At 39.5% G+C, this 27,269-nt stretch overlaps 2 protein-coding genes across 6 annotated transcripts in view; one reads left to right on the forward strand and one right to left on the reverse strand.

Annotated features, from left to right (window-relative positions):
* The first annotated feature begins 7,592 nt into the window (after positions 1-7,592).
* gmpr (guanosine monophosphate reductase) lies at positions 7,593-15,836 on the forward strand. The gene is made up of 9 exons (XM_055053746.1): positions 7,593-7,997; positions 10,610-10,729; positions 10,872-10,955; positions 12,104-12,277; positions 12,377-12,458; positions 12,721-12,827; positions 13,287-13,329; positions 13,406-13,565; positions 15,058-15,836. The coding sequence occupies exons 1-9, from the start codon at positions 7,911-7,913 to the stop codon at positions 15,236-15,238; spliced, it is 1,038 nt and encodes a 345-aa protein (XP_054909721.1). The 5' UTR covers positions 7,593-7,910; the 3' UTR covers positions 15,239-15,836.
* A 525-nt stretch (positions 15,837-16,361) lies between these two features.
* Positions 16,362-27,269, reverse strand: part of atxn1a (ataxin 1a) — a 96,021-nt gene continuing 85,113 nt past the window's right edge. For all 5 annotated transcript variants that reach the window (XM_055053740.1, XM_055053739.1, XM_055053741.1 and 2 more), the window contains one exon: positions 16,362-25,304. In XM_055053740.1, the coding sequence (XP_054909715.1) occupies positions 24,699-25,304 (606 nt within the window). In that variant the 3' untranslated portion in view covers positions 16,362-24,698. The remainder of the gene's footprint in view (positions 25,305-27,269) is intronic.

A 27,269-nucleotide genomic window follows, 5' to 3' on the forward strand; every position in this document is an offset into this window, starting at 1 on the left:
TGCTTATGGCTGTCAATGACTTGAGGAAAACAAAAAAATCACTATTCACCATCTCCCAAGTCAAATATACTGTATTAATGATCCATAATTTACATTATGAATCATTTTAACCATCTTTTCTTTGAATTCCAACATCTTAGAGCAGGGGTAAAGACAAGCCAGTACTCTGTCGCTGTTAGATTTGAGGCCCAGTCTGATGACCTTTAACCCATCTCTCTCCCCTCTCTCATGACCTGTCTTCCTGTCTAACCACTCAAATAAAAAACACTAGCTGAAATTTTTTTTTATTAAATGTTTCCAATAAGTTCCAGGATGTGAAAACCTTTGACGAGCACAGTGTGAACAACTTTACAAAAAATTTAAGCTTCTTGTGCTTTTTAAAAATAAATGCCTTAAAATCACAATTTTTGCTTTGATTGAAAATTGCTTTTGTTCTAGACAGAAAAATTCAAAGACCTGAATTGTCCTACAAGTTTTGAGGTAGGGTCAGCAAAACTTGGCCCTACATTATATATTTAGCATCCATTGATTTATTGCTCCACCCCACTGACACATAGCTTCTAAACTAATTTGAGTAATAGGAGGGAGACCTTAGGGAAAACCTCTTGGAGGAAAACACATAAAAATGAATGTGTAGCAGATACCAGAGATGTATTGCAACCTCCACATACAGTTTTAAGACGATGAAAATTCCTATAACAATAAGAATTTCCAACAAGTGACATGAAGTGCACAAAATGAAATAAGAATGCCTCTGATTTATAGAAGCTAAATTTTTGCTTGTATTTTTAGGATTAACAAATGCTGCACATTTATATGCTGAGATATGTTGCAATTCCTTGGTAACCAGAATTTGATTCCATTAAGCAATGATGGATTAAAAAAATTGTCGGATTCAGAACCAGCAATTAAAAAAAAGCCATAGCAAAACACAAAATCAAATGACATTAAGAGAAATTGGGAGTCATTCATGACAATTCAGGTGGCCTTTTTAAAGAAGCTCATTTAGTTTTAGTGTAAAATGATGTGTCAGTTCAGTTTTAGTTTGACATGAAGGAACTTCACATTATCTGGAGTAAAGATTAGATTCCATTGAAAATCAGTTGTCGCTGTTTACCAGGTTTTGCTGTGAAATGATTTGCGTTTGCGTCCAGAAGGACACATTCTCAATCAAATCATCTCAAATAATACCCAATGTCGGGAACCCAGTCACCGAAACTGAAAGCAATTTTTGTGGTTGTGCACAATCTTTAATTAGAAAACACGTCTCGGGGAACATCGTGTTCTCTAAGTTCCACCATTTTGACAGGATTCTTAAAACAGCAAAGCTGCAACACTTGAACATTTTTGCTTTGTTGTTTTAGGTGAAATTAAAATGGTAGAATTGACAGAAAGGTTCTGTGAGAGTCACTGTGAAGAAAAATGATCTCAGTTTCAGACTATATTTAGAGCTCATTAAAACTCTTGAAGGTTGCAGCACAAAAAAAATCCTATAAAAATATTCTTAAATTATTGATAGTTGATTTTACCTCAGAATGTACTTTACACCGTGTTGAACTTTAATCTGGGTCTCTTATCCTCTCAAGATTACCTTCTGAATGAATTATCTGGATCATAAACCTGACAGATAAACAACATTCCTCGCCCTCTTTGCTTCAAGAAAAAGCAAATGAAATTTTTATGTCTTCATCATTTTAGGTCATGCCAAGAAAAAGGACATCAAAGATACTCGCCCTCCCACTGCCATGTGGTTTCCCCGTCTGCTGGTCCCAGTGACACAGACAAGGGATACACGCCTTCTCCGAATGTGTCTGAAAGAAATGTCCTCAGTGCAATAGGGCCCACTTCCAAACAGCTTTGTCAGCTGGTAGCTGAAGATGGGACGAAACGGGGTGAGACAGCCCACTCTGGCTCTGGGAGTGTTGATGAACGTACGCATCTGCCTTCTCTGCAGCTATGATAGCTGTAGGAACACACAGACTGGAAGTAAGAGCAAAACCAGCGTATGTCATGTGGATCTGCAATTGAAATACGCTGTAAAAACACACATTACATTTTTCCTCACTGTCTCACATGAACTGACATCTTGTTTGCGCAATGTCTGAATAATATAACAAAGGGATTTTATTTTTAAATCAGAAGATTGTACACATTTGTAATTTAACGTAAACCTCTGACAGGTGAAGACAAAATAACAGAAGAAAATAAACCAAGATATCTAGATATCTGCTTCATCTCTGGTTGAGATTTTCAGATATTTGAAGGTGCCAGTTATCAGACAAACAATAATCAGCAAGTGCACAAAACACGGGAATGTCCGTCCTCAAGGAGGCAGGTTCTTATTTCAGGTACGAGAATTTTGTGGTGTGAAATGTGCAAATCAGCCCCTGAAAAAAAACAAAAAAACTTGTCAAAATGCTGATGAAGCTGGTTGGAGACCGTTCATATCCACAGTGATAAACATCCTGGATTCACATGGGTGAAAGGCTGCTTAGTCAGGAAGAAGCCATCCAAAAACAAAAAAAAAATTTTGTTGCTTGCTTTATTCTCTTTTTTTCTGACTTTTAACAAGTATATTTAAAAAAAATGTTGTAATCTTAGTTAACCTATAACAGGAAAAGGTCAGTCTGATTTGATCTCAGACAGCAAGGAAATAAAATGAAAGTTGCACGTCTGTTTTACCATGTAAACGTATGGTCTCAACTGTAAAATATTTAATAAACATTTACATATCAAGACCTTGTGGTTTTGAGAAGATTATCTGTGGTTAAGTAAATTAAACAACAAGGAAAAGGGATATGAAAAATATTTGCTAAGTAACAGTTTCCAGGTAAGAATGTTTTATTTTTTTTTTTTTTTGTCCCTGCCCAGCTTTCAGGCAGCGTGGCCTCGATAAGTCTGTCACATGATGGTATTTTCCACATCCACAGACTGATTACACGGCAGTTTTTGTCCATTAAATAAAAACCTGCATTAGTTAAACATTAGTGAAACACTAAGAGTGACCCACTTCATGCACGCAACAAAACATGCATGCACACAGACATCTCATCGCCCCACTCTCACCCATTTCCTCCGTCACCGAAGCACCTGAAACTCCACCAACATCATGGCACATAATACGTGCAGTACGAAGCTGCTGTGCTCCTCTCCTATCGGCTCTGTTGGCAGCCAAGGTTCGAAAGGGCCAGCGTCTTATCAGAGCAGCATGGAGTGGCATGCATGAGTCTGAGGAGCAGTGGATTGTTAACACTGGAACAGCCTTATCTCGCATCTGTAGACTATTCAAATCCTATCAGTTCCACAGCGATAAGGCTTGATTAGATGTCTGAGTGTCCATATGCGACCAGAATTGTACGCTGCCTCTCATGTGTCTATGCCTCAGCAACAATCAAAGAGGTCCACAGCAGGTAAAAGAAAATTAGTTTCTAAATTAGGGTATAGGTCAAAAATGATTGATAGAAATATCAAACATCATAGTTAATTAAAATATGACAGCTAACTTTCATTTGACTCATCAAAGCAGTTCCTGTTTAAAATATAGGATTTATGATAAATACTCAGATTGATAGTTTTCTAATTCCCAAATTGCAAAAAAGGTCTGAGAAGTTAAATTGCTTCACAAACTGAATACAAACAAGTGTAAGAAACAATACATATTGCTATAAAGTAAACTCCAACTTCATTTGAGAGACTGTATCTTATGATTATGTTTAATTAGTTCTTCTACATCAGTGACAGCTTAGAGCAGTTACACACATTTAACAAAGAAACTTCTTGTTTCCAGGAAACACTTCAGTTCTTTTGTTTTTTGCTGTTTTCTGTGACTTTGCTGACATCTAGTGGCTGGACTTTGAACACTCGCTGGACCTTTAATTAGTGAAGGCTAAAGATGTTTAATATTTGTTAATTTAATCAGCTGTGGTTGATCATTTTCATTGTTGTAACGTTAAACATATCTCCTAATAATGTATATTACACTTTACAACTGTTTTCCTACGTGTACAAGGCATCTCTACAAATAACTCTTTGATTAGCTTTGTATTGTAAGCAAATGAACTTTGATGAGGATTCACAAAACATGACTGAGACTTTGGTCATGTCATCACAAACTTACATATGGTCGTGTGTTGTAGCATGTAATTATAATAGAAGACATTTTAGTTCTTTGTGCAACCTGAACAATAGAAAGCATTTTGTTATTACATAAAAGTTTCCAGAGAGACACAAGTTCATTTAGAAATCTAAATAATAGAAAGTAGTTCAACTAAGTCTGGCATAATAGATTTGAACCATGTCACACAGCAGAGAATAAAACCTGACTTTCCAATCTGTCAATCAATATGATCAACTGTCACAGAAGTACCATCTACATGGAGCAACAATAACACAGAGATTTATGACAAGTGTGCTGCTAAAGTGTGTTTTAATTGCTTTTTTGCAAAAGTCTAAACATTTTACTTTTTACATAGCATTACAACAATTAACATACAGAAATAATTTAGTCTGCAACACAAAATGGGCCTTGATAATTTACCAAAACACAACAGTTGTGCCAGATTTGATTGACAGTTCCTATTAAAGTGACAGGCACCGGGGAATCCCAGATGTGGCAGCACTTTACTCTAGCGATTGCTCGCTCTACAATGATCTGCAGCCGAGCAATGGTCTGGGTCTCCTCTGTCTCTTCCTTGCTGAACTGACCAGGATGCCTAAATGGTGGAATGATGAGTTTGGCTCCAACTTCATGAAGGAAGTCTTGAATGAGGAAGTCTTTATCTGCCATGACTTCATCTCCCAGCTCAAACAGAGGAAAGATTCCACTGACCTTCGTTATTTCTTTGTTGGAGATGCAGCCTGAGTACAACGCTGAAATAAATGTCACCAACCCACAGGGAGCAACTCCAATCAGCCCTTTCAGAGTGGTGTGGTTCTTGTAGGCAGAGAACGTTTCAGACTGTAAGGTGAGGGATGATGGCGTTTCCAGATCAACTTCTGTGCAGTCCAAGATGACACGGACATTTGGAGAGAACTTCAGAAATTTCTGAGGCATACTGGCTTTTTTACCTTCTCACGATTAATCCACAGGTTGATGGAAGAGAACACAATGAAGAGGTAGTTGGCCCAGGTGATGGTCACTCGGCTGACAGTAGCTATGCTGACTTGAAACATGTCAGCAATGAGCTGCTCCTTCATGCCCACTGCATCACTGAATGAGAACATCAGGAACTCATCAATCAGAGGCATGCAGCAGGCAGGGCTGGCTTCAGCACATGCTTCCTCTCCAAGTTTCTGTGCTTTGGTCCAGAACACCAGGCGTGATGCAGAGGGTGCAATGGACTCCCAGAAGATCCGGAACAAACATTCAGATGGAAATTTGGTGTAGAACCGGATCTGGTCATCAGAGGCACAGTAGCGGCTAAAAGTGTGGCAGACAAATCCACTTTTTGAAGTCAGGCCTCCAACTCCTTGATATAATCCAGAGCTTCATCAACTGCACCTGTAAAACCACAAAATAAAATAGCAAAAACATACAGTTAGCAATAAGTTTTAATTATATATTTGAAACATTATTTCAATACATGTTGTGAGTCGGAGCATGTATGTTACAGCCATTGACTTAATCTCTCCACAAAATACATAACCACATAATCTCATAATTTCATTATTATGTGATCAGAATAATAATAATATTATTATAGCAACAGTTATATTTTACTGAAATTATCTTACATGGAAAATATATACAATATACTATCTTTTTTTTAATTTTTTTTATTGCAAAAACAGAACAAACATAAACAACATATAACACTCTTAATTACAAATAGATACATTTACAACAATAAAGGGCTTTATAGAACATAGAACAATTGTTTTACAATACTGACATCGAATCGGTGCTCGAGGGTTGTATTTCTTTAAGGGCATCTAAGATTTGAATGGCTTTGGCATTTGAGCTAATTTTTAAAGATTATATATAAATATTAATAGAGGATAATAAAATCTTAAGGTACAATATACTATCTTTTACCTGCGGGTGGATGTGTCGTGTAGTCATGGTCCGCAGTAGCATCTTCAGCCTGGCTAGCTTTCTGAGAGGACAAACTGCCGTTTCTTCGCCCTCTAGAAAGCAGACTCTCTCATTGCCGGTGCAGTGAAGTTATTCCAGGCAAACAGGGAAGGAACAGCTCCACTTCTAAGGCGGCTGGTGGTGGATCCGCTAACAAAATCCTCCGGTGTGAAGTGGCGGCTACATACGAAAGTACTCCCTGTCTTTATGCAAAAGTCCGGACCTTCATCTCTTCGGATCGCCTGGATCCACTGCCTCCGTTGGTCCGGGTCCGTCGGGAACGCATGATATGATAGATAAGGTTGTTTTCTTGCCACACATGAACAACCAGGGACTGAACAAAAATAACTGCACCGAGACTGAGCTATTTTCCTAGCCTTTTAATGCTAACGCTATAGCCACCGGAAGTTGTCAAACTCCACATCCGCTTTATAAAACACATGCGCACAACTGCCCCGGCCCCGCGCATGCGCACAACCACCCTTTCCCCGCGCATGCGCACAACCGCCCTTGCCCCGCGCATGCGCACAACCACCCGGCCGCCGCGCATGCGCACAACCGCCCCGGCCCCTGCAGGTGGATGTGTCGTGTAGTCATGGTTCGCAGTACCATCTTCAGCCTGGCTAGTTTCTGAGAGGACAAACTGCCGTTTCTTCGCCCTCTCGAAAGCAGACTCTCTCATTGCCGGTGCAGTGAAGTTATTCCAGGCAAACAGGGAAGGAACAGCTCCACTTTTAAGGCGGCTGGTGATGGATCCGCTAACAAAATCCTCTGGTGTGAAGTGGCGGCTACATACGAAAGTACTCCCTGTCTTTATGCGAAAGTCCGGACCATCATCTCTTCGGATCGCCTGGATCCACTGCCTCCGTCGGTCCGGGTCCGTCGGGAACGGATGATATGATAGGTAAGGCTGTTTTCTTGCCCCACATGAACAACCAGGGACTGAACAAAAAACAACTGTGCCGAGACTGAGCCATTTTCCTAGCCTTTTAATGCTAACGCTATAGCCACCGGAAGTTGTCCAACCCCACATCCACTTTCAAACCCGGAAGCGTGAAAAAGGTCTATTAGGGACTATGTGGGGACATAATATGCAACAAAACAGTATTTATTCTGATTGGCCAGTTTCACTGGTACCTGTCCAATCAGTTTGAAATGTAAAGACTGTCCCAATTATTTTCTCTTATGAACCAGGAGATGCATAGAGATTTTTTCTTCTTATATGTAATAAGGTGTTCATCAGCTGCTTGAAATGAAATATTCCACAATATTACAAAGGTGGATTTACATGTGCAAGGTATATATTTTTTGGCCCAGATTTATGGCCATATACAAAAAAAGTATATCTTATAATTCACTTATTGTCTTTCCATCAGTGTTTGTCTCCATCCCGCTCTGTCTTGACATCTAGCAGGGAAAGAAGCAATGCCCCAGCTGGACAGCAGGTGTGCTCTTAGCTCTGCAGCATAAAAGCCACTGCAGTGTTGCTCTCTCTATGTGCGCCAGAGAGAGTGTGAGTGTGTGTGAGCCAGCCTCGGTGGATGGGACAGCCGGGCTCAGAAGCCGCTGCTCCTGCCACTCTACCGGAGGAGAGGGTGGGGTCTGGGGAAGACAGGCGAGGCTGGAGGAGAGGATGGAAACACAGGAAGAGGGAGAGAGAGAGCCCAGGCCCAAATAAAGCCATGGGGGCTAGAACTGGGCTGGGTTCCCCTGTGCTTTAAATACGCTGGCCGCCTGCAGGTTCGGGTTTGGTGGCTGGGGCTCGGCACCGGCGACCGTCACAGCTGCTGCAGCCTTCCTCTGGAGAGTCTCCTCATCAGCGCTGTGGGCATCCAGGATGCCTCGGGTGGACGCAGACCTCAAGCTGGACTTCAAGGATGTGCTGTTCAGACCCAAGAGGAGCAGCCTGAAGAGCCGCTCGGAGGTTGGTGCTGTTTGTTACCGGCACTCAGATGATGTACAGCAGCTTTCTCAGGAGATCTGTGTTAAAGGCCTCTGTTCTGGATGACGTAACGAAATCCTGTAAATTTGTCATGTATGGCAGGCAGTGGAAATGTAGAACTTGCTAATTATTTTAACATTATGACTGAAGTAAGAAAAACAACAACAAAACAATTCAAATATTTATTGACCTTCATAGGTGTCTCAACAAAGCTTAATTCAGTAATTTTATCACAACTATTGTTCCTCTATTTTCCTGATTTTCTTTGAGCTTATTTGAAGTTATGAAGTCTGCTTTCCTCCAGGACTGTGGTTATGTAATAGGGAAGTGACCTTCTTAAAGGTGACAACAAACAAGGTCGGTCTTTTAAAGGGGAGAAACAAACAACATGCTGGCTGCAACGAAAACAACATTGATCAAATCAACGGCTCAAAAAACAGAACATTGATCAATTTTCATCAGATTTTTATATTTGAAAACTGGACAAAAAAAAAAAAAAACTTTTGTACTTGAGTGTTTATAGTAGCAGAGCGTCGTGTTTCTGCTCGCTTAACCCTATAACTTCCTCAGCTGACGACGCATCGCCAGAACTGGGTCTGATTCCAGCCGAAGCTGCTCTGACTGGTTCGGTGTCAGTAGACGGGAAGCAGAGAGCGGCAGGAGCTGGTATCTGAGAGGTGGACCGCAACACGAGGCACAGGACGCTTCTCAGAAACGCTGTGTATAAATAGGACAGTGTGTGCATGTTGCAGATGAAACCAGAGCACATTCCATATGACAAATAGATACGAGTGCACTGCAGCATAAACATGGAGGACAGGATGAAGGAAAACATGAACTTCTGGCCTCTGAAGTGAGGGAATTTGGTGTTTGTGACTTTATAGAGCTTGAAGAGAGTCGCCCATTCTGCACTGGGATCATCTGGAAAAGAATATATCAAATGGAACCACAAATTCCCATTCAGCTTCAAATGAAACAGCTACATCAAATTGACAGCTTTGAAGAAGAAAATAAAATAAACAAAAGATTTTTTGCACTGAACCAACATTGGTTCTCTTCTTAAATGTGACAAAATCCAAAGTAAACCTTTAAATTGATGCAGTAATAAAAGTGCCTAACCCTCAATGTCCTCAAGGTCCTCAAGGTCCCAACGACCTCGCCTAGTCTCCATTACATGACATCAACATTGAGCTATTTTTTTACTGTAGCCTCTATTGTGTTGTTTGTAAAACAGATTTTATACACATTTTGTATGCATAAAATGTTTTCCTAATCTAGGAAAACTAGGAAGACTTCTGTAGTTTTAAGTGTCCATATTTCAGCAATTTTCCAGCTCACTCATTTACAATGAATACAAAAGTTCACTATAAATTTGTTGGACTGCTTGACAGACAGACGGACAGATGATTGAGGCATAAAAACTGCTTAACCCTAAGGGAATAACCGGTGTTGCATTGACACATAACAGACAAACACACCTTCAATACATTCAACTTATAACAATCTGAACCAGATATACGATTTGAACATTTCTTCAGTTGAATTAAAGAAAGATGTAAAAGTTTATGCAGTTTGAAAGACATCATTTGGTGTTTTAACCCCAACCGGAAGATTTCTAAAGACTCGTCAGCTGAAACCTTGTCAGTCAATAAATATTGACAAACAAGTCAAATCAGAATTTTGATTTTTTTCCCCCCATGCATTCAATGAAGTAAACATGTTTAGCTTCCCTTTTTCCTCATTTGGTAAACTACCCCCTTTTTTTTAGATAGTGCTTTCCAGTAGACAGTATGTCAGGCATGTAGCTACCTTGCATAATTCTATGTAAAACATGACCAGATAGAACAACTTGATGGAAACGCAGCTAAATCCAAAAACACAAAGAAATTCATAACAATGATCAATCAAAACCATAGAAAAGTACAGGATAATCCAAAAGTTTAAATATATATTTGTTACAAAAAACAGATCCTGTTATATTGACATTTTTAAAGCAATATAGCTTTAGCAGACTGCCAGACTTACAGCTCAAGCCTCATGTCCTTAAAAACGACTCCAGAGGATCCATGCGTCATACTTCATCGTTTTATATAAATCAGTGAGTCAGCTTGTGCTCAAAGTCAGAAATGTTTATTTGCTGCCTTGGAAAAAAAAAAAGACTTTGCTGCACTGGAAGCACTTACCCAACCGTCTTTATGCCAGGATGAGCTATGAGCCAATTTCATCTGCAGCTCTAAAAAACAATTTCACTCTGGCAGAAGGAACGTTGAACAACACATCAGTTTTTTATGGTGAGATTGATTTTATGTAATAAATGTCCTGCCTCTACATAGCGAACGCTTTCTGTAGTCAACAATAACAAACACACCCCGAGAAGTTTCCAATTTCTAGTAATAACATATGAGGGGCTTGCAAAGAGCAGTCAGAGTGAAACTTTGTTTTATCGGTCATCACATCACATTCGAAGCCAACTTGAATCTAATTGATGCAGTGTATCCACCTTTCACGCATGACCAGTCACTTCAAGGCTCTGAGGGAACTTCCAAATGTTTGGTTCATTTCTAGATCCACTTAAATCTCTTCTTTAACTTTAGGTGGATCTTCGAAGGACCTTCACATTCCGCAACTCCAAGCAGACCTACACTGGCATCCCCATCATCGCAGCCAACATGGACACAACAGGAACCTTTGAGATGGCAAAGGTTCTCAGTAAAGTGAGTTTTTGAGAGCGTTTTTAAATGTTTTTTTTCCTTATGTGATACAGAAGCATCGTGTCCATTTAGCTCAGCGGAAACTGTATGATGGTACAGTTTTCCCTTCACTTTGAGAATATTTTTTTTTTTACTCTGTCTTTAGCACACCCTCTTCACAGCCATCCATAAACACTACTCTGTAGAAGACTGGAAAAACTTTGCTGCTGACCATCCAGAATGCTTAGAGGTAACATCACCACTTCTCCACTCAAAGTACTTGCAAAATGTCACATAGGACCAGGACCCCACATATTCCAATAAACTTAAATGTATTATTTTGTAATTCTATATCATTGACCAACACATGATATAGTGTTGGTCAAGAAAAGGAATAAATGGTTTCTGATTTTTTGCATTTAAAAACTTGAACATTGTGGCAAGCATTTCTGTTTCCCCTCTTTATTTGTTGTCAGACTTAATCTAACAACAAATATCATTTTAAAGTCCAAGAAATACAGCAGATTCATAAGAGATAAAGCTGAAGAGAAATTTTAAGAACAACTAGGCTTACTACTGATCAAGACATGACTGTCCAACTGAACTGACACGCCAGCCAAGGAGAGCATTAATCAGAGAAGCAGCGTAAAGGCCAAAGGTCAGGTGGGGAAGTCATTCAGATTGATTTCAGAGGTGATGAAGAATGGCAAGAAGAAAGATTTGCAAACCCCAGTCTGCAGTTTGCTGCCTCCTGTTTAGGGGAAGCAGTAAATGTGTTTCCCTTAATACGCTTGGTCAGATTACACTTTTATTGCATTTTTTGCCCCTCATGCAAAATGCTATATGTGGAGAAAAACTATCGCCGCACGTTACCCAGAACAAACTCATAAAACAGTGAAACAAGGTGGTGGTGGCAGCCTAATCGGGGTGCATTTCTTCAGCAGGAACAAAAAAAAAAAAGATTAGAATAGTTAACACTTAAAAATGAATGGCGTTAAATAGGACGTTATAGAAAGAAAACCTGCTGGAGGTTAAATAAAATGGCAGAGGCTCACCTTTAAATAGGACCAGGACCCCAACAGAACTAAAATGTAAAGGTTTAAACCACAACATGTGTATGTATTAGAAGTCAAAGCCCAGACCTATATCCAACTGGGAATCATTGGCAAGACTTGATGTTATTAGGTGCTCTGCATCCAGTGTGACCAACATTTTGGTCTCTAGATGATGGAAACCTGCCCCAAAACTAAAGTCAGTTCATTACAAATCCACATCCCAGTTTTCAAAATTTTATTTGTTGGAAATTTGAAAGCCATGTGTTATTGTCCGTCTGTGTTGGTCTGCCACATTAAATCCTAATACACTGTAGATGAAGCGATATGTTTTCCATCCGCCCAGCATGTAGCCGCGAGCTCAGGGAGCAGCAACGCAGACCTGGAGAAGCTGTGTGCCATCCTGCTGGCCGTCCCTGCTCTCCAGTACATCTGTCTGGATGTGGCCAATGGCTACTCTGAGTACTTTGTGGAGTTTGTCAAGACGGTGAGAGAAAAGTTCCCCAAACACACCATCATGGTAAGGAAATGGGCCCATCCGACCTCATACAACAGTTTGTCTCCCCGGTGTCTCAGATAAAGGCTGATCCATCAGTGCTTTTTGGTGTTTATGTTGCAGGCTGGAAATGTGGTAACTGGGGAGATGGTGGAGGAGCTCATCCTCTCCGGTGCTGATATAATCAAAGTTGGTATCGGACCAGGTCGGTGGATAAAATCATCCGAGTGTTTCATAAGAAAACAGAAAGTCCATTTGCCATCATACATATCAAGTTGTCTGCTCATGCACGATACGTTACAAAGAAAAACTAATAAAGGATTTGAAAATTTAGGGACAATTATCAGCTGTAGAGAGTAGGAGTAAATGCACTAATTCTCCATAGCAGGTTTCTGCAGCCAGAGACAGTTAGAGATTGCAGAAAGACCTCCACTTCTCTAATGCAGCATCAATGCTGTATTTTTCAGGTTCGGTGTGCACGACAAGGATCAAGACAGGAGTGGGTTATCCACAGCTGAGCGCTGTCATAGAGTGTGCAGACTCAGCCCACGGACTCAAAGGTCACATTATTTCTGTAAGGACATGTTGTTTTTGCTTATATGACTGTGAAAGGGCTGGCAGACAGCTGTAACTAAGTGTATAAATCGTGTGGAAATACAAGAGCATTTCCCGTCTTTACCTGCACTCAGCAGGTTTTTACTGTTTTTGCTTATCCACTGATAAGCAAACATCAGTGGACCATCCACAGTCTGATTTAGCAGGCTCCATATCCTCAGTTCATAGGAAAATCTTACAATTTATGCTTGAAATACTGGGTGAAATAAGAAATGGTAACTTTTGAATCGTATGTCTTAAAGAGAATAGTAGATGCATTAAGCTCTGTCTGTAAAAATGTTTTTGAATACTCCTAATCCACATTGAGAACTGCAATATCACTTGCAGACAGCAGAGGGCAGCATCAGTCCACAAAGTTAGAAAAACACAATTGTCAGGCCATAGTACTGACATATGGATGGGATTATTCATTGTTTAGGATGGTGGCTGCAGTTGCCCAGGAGATGTAGCAAAGGCCTTTGGTGAGTAATCATGCTTCAGTGTTTGTGTCTTCGTCATGTTCTACCCCTGTGACCCCCTGTGACCTCTGCTCCCCAGGTGCCGGTGCTGACTTTGTCATGATGGGAGGAATGCTGGCAGGTCATGACCAGTGCACCGGGGAGATCATTGAGAAGAACGGCAAGAAGTACAAACTCTTCTATGGTATGAGCTCTGACACAGCCATGAAGAAATATGTGGGCGGAGTTGCAGAGTACAGGTGAGGAACAGGACACATTACATCAGTGTTTCCCAAAGATTTTCTGGGCCCTCCCTATGTATTACAATAAAATCCCCCTCCCAAAAAAGAAACAAAAAATTACCACCCCTGGCCCCCACAATGTTACTGCCCCACACTTTGGGAACCACTGCATTTTATACTGTTATATGGAGCTACAAATACTGTCCAAATAGTAAAACAACACAGGCAAAGTCAGTGGATTATGTTATCCTAATTACAAAGGATTGGTTTGGAAAGCAGACTTGATTGGACTGAGTCGCTGACTTTGCAGCATCCTGAGAAAGCATGTAGCAATATGGGAAAGAAACAACTTGTTAACAGAACAAGCGTAAAACAGAACTGGATTCTTTCAAGAAAGGACAACAGGACACGTAAAAGAGAAAAAAGACAAATGCAGAAAGACAGACACACTAGAGAAGCACTGATCCGGGACTTTTTTACAAGAAAAAAAAGGTTATGGTGCACAAAAACCATGGCAGCGATAAGTCTATCAAAGAAACTGGCACATCTAAATACTGAAGCATCAAGCCGGAAGAAATGCATAAAGAATGCAGTGTTTATCCCAACAATGGCTCTGACAGTTTGACCTTCTACGAAAGAGATCAAAATAAATATAGAAGCATCAAGTAAAGAGTATTTCCTACAGGAAAGAAAAAAACAGAGAGAATATATTGTCAGTAGTAATAGACTCAAAGCACTACCTTGGAAAGAAACAGCTAAACACGGGAAGCACTGAGTGAGGAGTACTTTTTAAGGAAAATTAACAAAGAGAGAGAGGAAAATTTCAGCAATCTGATCGTCAGGTGTCCCTTCCAGAGAATATTTTTGGAAAGTGTAAATAATATTCCAAGCAAAGCTTCAAAAAAGGAAATATTAGCAACTATTAGTGCTTTTTTGATGACTACATGGTCAAGAAATTGATCAAAATAAGTTTGTTCTTTAGTTTTTGGTGTGGCTCCAGGCCACTGATAAAATCTCATTTGCCATACAAAGAAGCAGCTATTTGTCTCAACACATTTTTTTTTTTTTTTTGCAATGGTCAGATAATACTGCAATCTTAGAACATAAACATGAACATCAATCAAAGTTGTAAGAACAATAATAAAATCAGAGAAAGTGGAGTTTTAGATTTTTTGATTTTTGCAAGAAATTTTAAAATGCTTGGAGATAATTCAACAACTGCTGCTTTAAACCCCACTGTCAGTAACCCCACGACATGTATTTCTTATATCAACAACTAACATTTCTGAAGATGCATAATGTTGACACAAATAATCATACTTATATCTGTATGATGCAAAATCAATGTATCTACATGGAAAATACTGTTTTGTAATCACGAAATATCCGTTTGAGCTGTAACAGGACACTGACATTTTACCGTTTCTCAAATTAAATCTTCAACTAGTTTAAAAACAAAAGGTTTTGAAAAACCTCTGTTTGTACTTTTTTCCTCTTTCTTGGCTTCCAGGGCTTCCGAGGGGCGAACGGTTGAGGTTCCTTACAGAGGGGATGTAGAAAACACCGTCCGCGACGTCTTGGGGGGACTTCGTTCCACGTGCACCTACGTGGGAGCGGCCAAACTCAAGGAGCTGAGCCGGAGAACCACCTTCATCCGAGTCACGCAACAATCCAGCCAAATGTTCACGTAGGGAGGGGGAACTCCTTTTAAAACAGTTTCGCCCAAACATCATGGCTCCCCTCCTAATTTTGTGCATGTCGATGCAGAGTTTCAGACTGAGGCGTGGCATGGAAATCCATCCTGTTTGGATCAGGGTGTTCAAACTCCTGCAGATTCGAAACGCAAAGCCTAACAAGCGTTGTTCTTCTCAGTTTTAAAACAAAAGCATTTACATGCTTACCGACTCCATAATGTAACCAGGCATGTAATGTGATGGGAATGTGCAAATATAATGCTCCAATGATAACCTGCTGGAAAAATGCATCCCGGTTTAGGGGAATTAGAAAAAGTATGAGTATGAGTGTATGAGTGTGTACTTAATTCAAGCTACTGGCAACTGTCTAATTGAGTTTGGATATTTCTGCACTCAGCATATCACTAATTACCACAACATGAGCTGTTTCAGTTACACACAAGAAAGTGAACTCATCAGGAGGGGAGCACTATTCTGGCACTTTTTTCTTTTTTTACTTGTAATGATTTAGCAAATCAAAATGCAAGATCCAGAAAGTCAAACCTTTGTTTTCGGCAAAATAATATTGCAATAAACTCTATGCAGAAACCTATAATATTTGTTCTGTGGTGTTTGTTACTCTTTGAAGCTGCAAGGGAAAATCTCTTTCAGATTTGTTCACATTTTGTCCCTTTACTATAATAAATAATAATCCTGAAGTCAATCATGCGGTTCTAATCTTTTAGTCTCTGACAACAAAAAGGCAACAAGTTTTACAAATTGTGCTTCAATGCTGAAGGTTATTGCTTCAGCAACCAAGTTGCAAATTGCAACCAAGTGTTGCTTATTCAGATGAAATTAGCATACTGTGAAGGTTGAAACACATCTGATTTACAGATATGATGAAAATTTATTGACAAAACTAATTTGCAGGTCTGTCAAAAAACAAACAAAGAAAAAGAATGTAAACATCTGAAAAATTCCTCACACTAGCAATTTGAACTAAAATTGCCACGCAGTCTATCAGACACTAGATGGTGCTGCTCATTAATGGAGAATAAACTCCCAGACAAATGGTGATTGAAGTGCAGTGTTTATGTGTATCTGTGTGCCGCTCTTAAATAAAGACACAAGTTGTCAGTTTAGTCCAGATATGTAAAGGTTTCATTTTCCTTTTCAAAGAGGTGCATTTATACAGATGTCAAATACATACACCAACAGGTTGTTGTTTTTTTCTCCATTTGCTATAGAGGATAAAGGTGGCGACACACGGAGACTTGAGTGAGTACAATATAGTACGAACAAGTTGGCTGGGGTTTTCTGTGGCCCACCGCAGGACAGACTGTCTGTCCCGGACTGTGCTGATGGAGGGGTCTCTGCCCCCGCCTCGTCGGCCTGTATAGAGTTTCAGTTTAGTACTCGATGTACCAGGTTCGTAGAGTGATAGCCAGACAGACCGGTGGCGAGCCTCAGGGCTGAGTGTTCAGAACAAGGGAAGGAATCGACTGACGAATGGCCTCCATCCCCTCCATGGCAGTAGGGAGGGTCAGAGGCAAACAGTTCTCAGAGTTTGTCGCCGTGCGCAGAGACGTTTAGTACACCGAAGAGAAATCCAAGGCATCTCCAGCATATTACAGAGAATATCAGAGTAATAATTTATAGTTTACTTTCAGTTATGACATTTGTTAATCATCAAAAATCAACTGCAATATCAAATTATATGTGATAAATGTACATACATTAAACAGCCCACTATGTAAATTGGTTGGGGTGAAACTAAAACTGTTATGTGGGCCTTTACACTTTTTTTTTTTTTTTTAAATCTTTCTGCCTGAGTTGGTTATCCAGCGCTATGGACAAACAAACATACAAACAAACAAACAAAGAACATAATTAAAAAGGAAAAAGAGGAATCCTGGTAAAGTTCTATTCACTTTTAAAACTTTAAAACACAAAAAAGTGCCAAAAACATCCTTTTTCTTGCAAAACGAAAATACAAACATCAAGAAACAATGGAGCACACATGCCTTTTTTTTTTGATTAAAAAAGTCAAAGCTCACACACCAACATTCATTTTGTTTGTCAAGTTGTGCAAGAAGCCAATTAAAAAAAACAAAAAAAAACGTAAGCAGTGTTCCTCAACTGAGGAAGCTTGTCGTAAGAATGAACAATGACACATTCTCTACATAGTTTTTCAAGTCCCCTGACATTTTACTGAGTGCTACGAGGAGACCAAAAACGAAACAAAAAAAAGCTCCTGCACCAAAAGATAATGCAAACAAAGCGAAGGTTTGGACGCAGTGTTTTCACACCGCACGACCCAAACCGAGCTGTCAAACACCTCTGCCAAATTAGAGCTCAAAAACATGGGAGCACAATGAGAGCACAAATAATGACCCAGCTTGGATGCCGTGGGGCGGGGAAAGATTTCCGTTCCTCACACAGGAAAAAAAAAAAAAAAAAAAAGAAGAGGACAGAAATAGGTTTTCTTCATGGAAAACAAGCCACAGAATCACCCAGCGCCTCGGCCCGTTGGACCCAGGAACGCGCCGGCGCCAAGTGAAGATGAGACAAACTCAAGGTTACTGCAAGGAAAAAAGAAAACTAATGTGCAAAAAAAAAAGAAAAAAAAAAAACTTGAGCCACCTCTCTTTCTCATCAGTAATCACACTCCTCCTTTTTTTTTTACCCCCCATTGTCACTCTCTATGTATTTTTGAATGAATGTTTTCCCCAGGACGGGCCGCAGGCTGAGCAAGAGGGGTTAGACCGAGCCCGTCACAGGATTAGAAAGTGCTGAAACATTATCAAGTTTTTTTTTTTACATCTACTTACATGTGCATCTCTGTTGGTTTGTTGTCATGTTTTTGTTTTTGTCTTTTACTTTTCTTTTTTTTCCAACTTTTTACAAAAAGTGGTCCCCACTATCAATGAGGTTATCTTTCTTATCTGTGAGTCCCACCATGAACCGCTGAGGTTCAGGGTTTACGATCTCAGTCACTTAGAGAAGAAGAAAACAACAGACACACACGTAAAACACACTCGTACGTGTTTGAACGACACGATGCAGACGTACGCAAAAACGGAGGAAGGCCACACAGGTGTGGGGAATAGAGAGTAACGGAGAAAAAAATGGTGGGTTTGTTTCTTGCTTACAAAAAGCCTCCTTACTGTTGTTTTGCAGAAGGGCAACTCATGGAGAGAGGTCAGAACACAAAAGCTTGCTGAACGCTCTACATACACTTGGCACGGCAATAGAGGGGAAAATAAAATGTAAGTATTGCACATTAGGATATATTTAAAGGAGATTAGAAATGGGCAAACTTCCGATCAATAAACAAAACAAGAACTTTACGATTCCCTCAACTTCATCCGTGACAAATCTCCATGTCAAGCTCACTTGTGTTAACTAAAATTGACAGAATTTTATCAGTGAAACAAAAACCTTAGTGGCAAAATTTTTCTTTTTTTTATATATATATAAAGTGGGATTCTGTGTAGAGGATATGAACAATCAGTGTCTTACCTGCAGTATATAACTTTCACAATGACCACGAGTTTGATAGATGGAGGTTTGGAATACATGCACTCTGAAACGGGGTCTAATAGCAATACCTCAACAAATAATTTCAAGATAAAAACACAAAAAGAAGGATTTAATAGATCTATTTTAGCAAGCATAATCACATTAAACCAAATGATGATTCAGAGAATTTTCTCTTTTTTTTAACTGAGTTGCAGTTTCAATTTCAGTTGTCCTATGAGGATTAAAGGAATTAATAATATGCTTGTCACGTGATTGAGTATCTGTCTTGTGTTTCACTGCCATAGGTTGACATGCTCCCTTTGGTAAATGACACACCAGCATCACCTTCCTACGTATTTAACACTAGATAACTTGATCACCAGCTAAGCTATGCTGCCACAGACTTTCACAAAAAAACATGAGGCCCTTTGCTTTTATATGGTTTATGCAACTGCTATTGAGAGACCCCAGCAATTACCCAATAACACGATTTAATCAGATGAATTTTTGCCACCTCAAAACTAATCTGAAGAACTACACGGCGATTCTTGTGAACCATATTTTATAACCTCTGATCCCCTTTCATATTTGCCCTGAATGTTTATTTACAGTAGAAACCATGTTGCTCTTTGGTCAGTTGAACGTTGTGGTCCATTTGAAGGTTTTAAGTCCAACCTTGCACGAGAGAAATTTATTTAGTGTAAAAATCTATGGTCAGTTACACTCAACACTTCATGTTACGCAAGGTGAATTTCTCAAGAAGCGTTTTCAGTAAGGAACCACAGATGGACATGTGATCAGTGTGAATATCTGTAAAAAGTGATAATGGTTAAAAAGTTTATAAAACCAGTGAAATGGAAACCCATTTTGGAGCTGGCCTCACTCTCACTAGCCACTGCATTAAATGTTTCAAATTCTTCCTCCAAACTTAGATTATTATTTTAACGTTACCCTTTAGGATACTGACTGATCATAGCCTTTCCACAGAAACCCTTCTCATCCCCTTTTCCCCTGAAAAAACCCTCTAATGGTCATCACATGCTAACATGAAGACAGGATCACACTGAAAGGTAGCTAACGGTTGTTACGGGGTTTAACGATTGCTTTGCCTCAACAGGAGGTATCTGGGGTACCTGAAACAAAGTTAACGAGGTCACCATGTAGTTGTGTCAACGAGGCAGAGCTGGGCAGAGACAAAGCGCTGGTTGCTTCAGGTGCATGTGACATATGCTGACCTGCAGCTTCAGCATTAGCGTTAACGACTGACCAGCAGAAAAAAAAAAAGAAGAGGTTTGGGGGAGTTAAATTATGTTACTGCATATATACGAGTCTTCCCTGAAAACGAGCAACTGGCATTGCAACAGCAATTTCAAGATATGAAAGTAGAATTCATGGCGAAGGGGAAAAGTTTTGTTGAAGCAAGTTGTATTGATGGATAATTATCTGAATATATTTTCACAATAGACACATTTGTTTTGACTGTATGCTAGAGGAATATTTCCATTAAATGTTTATTGCAGAGACTGTTCCACTCATGAGAGCAGAGTGCCTGAATATGATTTTTCTATTGCTTTCCTAACCCAACCAAAGCAAGAGTAGGTTAATTAGGCTTTGGTATACATTTTTTATATATATATATATTTAACCTATTTGAATACAAAAGTTTGGATGATTGGATTGGGGGTTAAGGTTTGTTTTAATGTTGATTCTTCTTGCTTTTTGGTAAGAGGGAATAGACACAACAAGAAACATACATTTATAAAACACACACACACAGGGACACACACTTCTCTTTCTACTTCTCTTGAATAGGTTTCTGAAGGAGAGGAAAGAAATAAAAGAGCACTACTATGGCGATGTTGATCTGAAAACCCTGTTAAATTATAAAAAAATAAAGCATTTTCAAATCTCATTTGGGGTCTTCTTGTTAACTCCCCTTTACCATCTTGTTTCATTGACTGATTCGCCCGTCTCAACACACATGCATCCTGCCATCAACCCAACAAACACACACCACATGAAACATCATTGCCCCTTAGAGGTGAACTACAACCTGTGGGATAAATGTCAATAAGCCGTGACTTGAGAGTTGGGATATGAACTGAAGCAGTTATGCTTAACAGATATGCTTGCAGACGAATTCATCTCCTGGCGAAATATGGTCCTGTCCCCTTCATCACAGATTAAGACTATCTGTTTTACCAGCTTGGAAAATAGCATTTGAACTGCAGCTTGACAAACTTTGTTTAGGGTCTGACAATTTGGAGGTGTGTGTGCTATTCCACAGGGAGCTGAGGACATACCTGCCTGGCCATTACAGATCATTTATTTATTGGGATGGTGGGTTACTTGTTTAAGCTGTAGAAGCTGCAGTTCCTGAAGCTTAAATACAAATAGTTTTGATTATTGACTGTCTAATGTGGACATAATAAGGTTGTAGCCTTAGCATCAGGCCACTCCATTTTAAAATCACTAATGGGCATTGTGCCTTGATTAGCTACTCCTAATGCTAACTAAAGCGTCTTCACTGACGCTATGCTACCAATAAATCACCATAATCTCATCACAGAAATGAGCTTAAATCGTTTGAGTAACTCTCATGCTACTTTACTCATAATAGTTTGAACATTGTCTTCTTAAAGCATCAAAGAAAATCTTTCAATAATTGTCGACTTCCTGGCTGATTTTATTATCATGGTCTTAATCTGGTGTGAAGAAAATTTAAAAACTAAGCAACTAGGTCTCTTAATTATATATGTTTCAAAACAATCAAAGTTGTAAAGACTTTTATATGCAAGAACCGGTATGTGAGGGTGTTGAACATTTAACATCACCGATTTAAAAATTCATCAATACGAACCACCAGGCAAGCACATTTGCTAAGGTAACCGCTACATCTTAGTGATAATGGCTTTCAGCTGTTTGAGACGCTCCATCTCCATCACTAAGGGCTCAACCGTGGGCAAATAATCTCCTTGAGAGACACTAGAACATATTCCATCTTTGAATAAATTCAGTAGGCAGGCACACTTAAATTCTGCTCTGTGTTTGAATACATTTTTGTAATTGACATTTAAAGAGCTGATGCAGAAGCATTGTGCTCTAAATGTGGCGAAGTGCCTGTTGTGGAACAGAAAAAAAAAAACAAACAACAAAACCCTGGTTTCCTCCAGTGTGTTTTATGTGGTCTAGAGTTTGTTTCAGGACAGGGGCGCTGAAAATCATGTCTCCACTTAACTCCCTCCTCCTGATGTGCAAATTGCAAGATTCTCGTAAGTAAAGACTCCAAGTAGAAACACTGGACATTAAGCATTTCCTAAATATATATCTAATAACTACCTCTTTCCTATGCACATGTACACGCAAACACGCACACACACATACTCCTAAATTCCCATCCATACACAAACACACCACAAAGCACTTTCAGTATGACAGTACTGCTAGCAGTGTGCACCAGTCCAATGTCAGTCCACCGGTGTCTTTGCAGTAGGGACACCGTGCACCAAGTATGCTTGCACCTGCAAAAATCTAAAAGTGTATTGACAAATACAGTACATATCAAAGGTCAATGATTTCAGGGATGGTCTGTACTGTTTTTTTGTTTGTTTTTTTTGTCTGCGTGTGGGTGTATTGAGAGACACAGACCAACATCATACACACACACATACGTTACAAAATACATGGTGACCTTCAAAATGATGTGGTGTGAGTTATAAGCTCTTGTTTTAGCACAGAACATCACTGGGATGTTAAAAAGCTGTTTGTTTTTTCTGTTCACCTTTATCCCGCAGCCCAAACTATGAAAACACATTCCAATACTTGCCTACTATTGTGCATGGTACCTTGGAAAAAATAAACCCACATTGCTATTTTTACACATTTTGTCACATTGAACCACACACTGCCTTGAATTCACGTGACAGACAAAGTAGCGCATAATTGTAAAGAGTGAAGTGTGGTGTGCATTTGTACTCAACACCCTCTTTGTGATGGCAAAAAATAAAACCCAGTGCAAGTTTCATTTGTTAAATAACTAGTAAATCACACGTAGGTGGATTTTACTGTGCAGAAATACAAATTTCACATCCACAAATCTGGCCTGTATGAAAGCGGCAAGAAGGAAGTCAATGTAGAAAGAATGGTATTAAAAGTCCTTTTTAAGAATTTGCAGCAAACGATGAGGACACAGCAAACAGGTGAAAGAAGGCGCTCTCGTGAGACGGCGCCAAAACATTTTTGGCTTCCTTGCAAAACGCTAAATATATAATTCAACCTGTGAAACAGAGTGGTGGCAACATGATGCTGCAAGGATGCCCTTCTTCAGCAGGATGAGGGAAGCTGATCAGAGTTTATTAGACGGTGTATGGAACAAAATATATAATCATGCTGGAAGAAACCCAGACATTTTACACTTACATTCCGGTGAAAATACGCTGAATATAAAAGATCACAAATTGTTCCGATTCTTATGAGTAAAAACAACTGGGATTGATCTACTCCAACTTTACAATTAAGCTCTCCTTTGTGTTGATCTATTACATAAAATACCCCATAAAGTACATTGAAGATTGTGGTTGTGATGTGACAAAATGCAAAATGCAACAAAAAAAGAAAAGAAAAAAAAAAAACTTTTGCAAGGCGCCGTAAATTACTATATTTGTACTTAATGTCATCAATACACCACCAGTTTAATCCACGTCTGACCTAGAATTTCTTCTATACCTGTCACATTCATCCACTGCTTTATGAGTCCATGGCACATCAGCTCCCTGTTGCTTTTCCAAATGCTTCTCCTCTCCAAAGTGCTGCTGCTACTTTCTACTTTTCTCCAAATAATAAAAAAAATATCTAAAAACATACAGTACTGTGTGAATAAAGATACAACTAAAGTCTGCTTGCTGTAGGGTGAGTGTGACAGGTGTTTAAAGTGATTCGAAACATCCCAACCCTCTCAGAGCTCACATGCAAAATTCTCTTTGTTTCTCTCACGCAGCTCTTCTCAACAGACAAAAACACAAAGCAATTCATCAAATACAATTAGGATTGTACACAATCATCTTTTCTTAAAGCAATGCTCACCAACACAGTGTGTTTTGCACTTGTATGTATCAGGTTAGGGTATCACATTTATACACCAACAATGACCCAACTAGGGTTCAATCAAGGAATAAATGACCCCTGATTTAGTTTTTTTTGACAATCATTTAAAGCAACTATCTTGTGAGATAAAAGATGAGAGGTTAACAAAATTAAAACATTAAGATGAAAATGCTACAGATAAAAGCAAAGACTCTGCTGTCAATAAAGTAAGCAGAGTAAGTGTTGTTCCCTCTCTACTACGTGACGCACTGGCTCTACTTGGCGGCTCCTGCGTGATTTGTTCTGATGCACTTATCGAAAAAAAGATGAATATAAATTGTACCAAATACCGATTACGTTTGACAATTACATTCCGGTTTTAATTACAAATCCCTAATCTTTCAAATCAGCCGATGTTTTACTGCTAACTTGGCAAGAGTCGGTGGTTGAAGTGTTTTTGTCCAGGCAGTCTCGGTAGAGGTGCCCAGGGAATGAAACTGCTGTCGAGAAAACCAAGAGAGCCTGCATCAGCTTGAAATTTACATATTGTGTAAAGTGTCTGTGGCTGGGCAGAGCCATCAAGCATGGTGCCAGCGCGTCACAGAGCCACCAATAACAAAGTTCAGCACTCCTCCCCAATCCCTCAGCATACATCATCTCATGAAAATATCACCAACAACGGCACCGATTGCTCATGTGATAATATGTAAGGTGATACGCCGCAGAGTGTCGTTGCCTCTACGGTACAGAATTCAAGATAGAAAAAAAATAAAATAAACAAATGAAATATTAATGTGGGCATTCCTTTTTCTGAAGAATCCTGTTTTGTTTCTTTTGTAATCCCAAATGTTTTAATAGTCCTGCTTTCCTTTTACTTGCCAATATTTGACCTTCCCTCAATGCTGACTTTCACATCGTGAGGAATGAAGGAAGGTTTGGGCAAGGTCAAAGGGGGCTCCTCTTCTGATTTTTCTACTTTTCGACCCTCAGGGGCTGACCACCTCCGCTTTCTGCTGCCCGACGGCCTACTGGAGCTGGACTCTGTGCTCCTGGCAACCTGACCTTTGGAAACAGATCCTCTTTCCCCAAACGTGAGATCTCCATTCTCCACTTTGGAATCTCCTCCACTCCCACTCCCGCTTTCACCGCTCCCCCGCTGGCTGATCCCGTTCTCGCGCTCTCTGTGCCTGGGATTTCCCACACTGCAGCTCTGGGATGCTTCTGAGATGGCTCTGGGGGGTTTAAGGTGCCCGTGGCTAGAGTGAGGGACTGAAGCGTTGTTTTCTGGTTCCGGAGATTGTGTCTTCTTCAGAGACCCGTTCTTCAGGTTTTTGAGAGTGAGTGAAATACAAACATCACCCACAGAAAGCTTTGTACAAGGCAGCTCCAGAAGCTGAGTGGTTCGGTCCGGACAACATGAAGACCATCCTTGGCCAAACACGAAGAAGGGGTACTCAAGCAACACCTCCACACTCACCTAGAGAAAGGGGCAATAAGGAAATGTTAGAACACTTTTTCAAAATATGGATCCAAACATGCTAACATTGCACATAAAATTTATTCAACATTGCAGAACAGCAAGGCAATATTCATGGCAATATTCATTCATAAAAGAATATGAAATTGTTTAGAGAAGACAGGTTTACAAATGCTTATTTGTATTATAATCCTCTAGAGAAAATACATAACCATAATTTGGGGGATTCACAAGGAACATATGCTTCTGTGTTGGGGGCCTTAGAGCTTTTCAAGTTAACAATCCCTAATTCTTAGAAACAAGACGTGGAATGAAAAAATCCTGCCAGTGCATTTCTAAGAAAAGAAAAAGTTACTTGAAGAAGCAATGAATGCATATAATAACATGGATAATTAGAACATGCTTAAAGCAATTTAAAGCATAAAGTCGATGTTTTACGCATTGACTTCCAAAACCTTAAAAGTCAATGGTCAGTTTATACTGATTCTGTAGTAACAGTTTAAAGATCCGGAACTAGTAAAACACTGTCTTCTTGTAGTCTGAAAACAGGAAGAACATGGACTGCAAAAGCTACACATTTATCTAAAATGTGTTTCTCATTTTTCTTTCACTAGACTTTGATATTAAATCAGTGAGAATAGAAACCAATTAAAAATGACTAATTATGGCATTCAAAATATAACATATTTAACTGAGAATCAACAGAATAAAGCAGGATGTAAAATAGTGGGCCAGAAGAAATGAGGAGATATTAAAATTAAAACACAAACTTACAAAGATGTTTAAGATGTTTCAGTCACCCTCACACACACATACTGGCCAGTATTTTTCAGTCTAACTTTTTGTACTACGGGATGAAAGCTGCTTCCAATGGTCTTAAAAAATAAACGACATGGAGGAGAAAGCTGAGTCTGCTTGGTGAGACGGTCAGATCTTGTGGGGTGCAGAATCAAAGAAGAGCCACTGGCAAGGAAGGATTTTAGATGTGCGACGTGGGCTGAAGAGCCATTACAGAGATGAAATGACTTGATTGCACACTCTGAAAGTGAGTAGTACATATTTGTATGTGTGTGTGTGTGTAAGAGAGAGAGAGAATAAGGGATGGAAAAAAAAGAAAAAAACAAACCCTAAAGGCTGTTGAAAGATCTTAGTTATAGAGAAAAAAAAGTTCTGCATACTTTAGCAAGCCGCATTATAAGGCACACCTTGCTAGGACTGAGTGGGAGCAGCTTTTGTCTTCAGCTTCGATTCTTCTTTGCAAAGATTCAAAAAGGCGCCAGAACTATTCCTCAAAAATTGCTTGTCACATGGTGCACTATCAAGCTAAATATAGTCATCAGAAGATAGATACAGTGTTCAGATGGATGGAGATGGTTAGCAACAATCCTTAGATAGAGCTTAAATGACCCCACACCGTGAAGTTTACACCAACTAGCTGAATCACATGGAGCCATGTTTTCATGTTATTTATGCCAAATTCTGACTGAGTGGCAACATTAAAAGTTAAGGGTTTCATGACACCTTAAAAGTTCATTGAGAGATTTGTCAATTGTTTGGTTTTCATTTAATTTGCCTCAAGCTGAAAACCTACATGCTGAACTGAAGGCCCAACTCCTCTTCATTGTTCATTAGATGAAAGTATCACAAATGAGCCATGACTTAAGAGTGGCTGAGGCGGTATTTTGGATTTTCTATGATGTGTTCGTTATCGAAGGATATTTTGTCGCCTGATTTACTCGATAATTTTACAAGCTGTCGAATAGATTCCAGATCTCAACTCTTTGAACTTGTGTGAAGCTCCTAATAAGAACGTGTTTGTAACAAGACCGTCATCCAAGTACATTGAAGTTAATTACAGGGGGAACAGCCGAGTCCTGAGATTCATGATAATAAAGTAATTAAGATGGGTGCAGCTCAACACTTCTCATTCAACATAATAATCACCACATTTGAATGAACAGAAAT

The sequence above is a fragment of the Poeciliopsis prolifica genome, unplaced genomic scaffold (genome assembly GCF_027474105.1).
Source record: "Poeciliopsis prolifica strain line A6 unplaced genomic scaffold, Auburn_PproV2 SCAFFOLD038, whole genome shotgun sequence".
NCBI classification, from domain to species: Eukaryota; Metazoa; Chordata; class Actinopteri; order Cyprinodontiformes; family Poeciliidae; genus Poeciliopsis; species Poeciliopsis prolifica.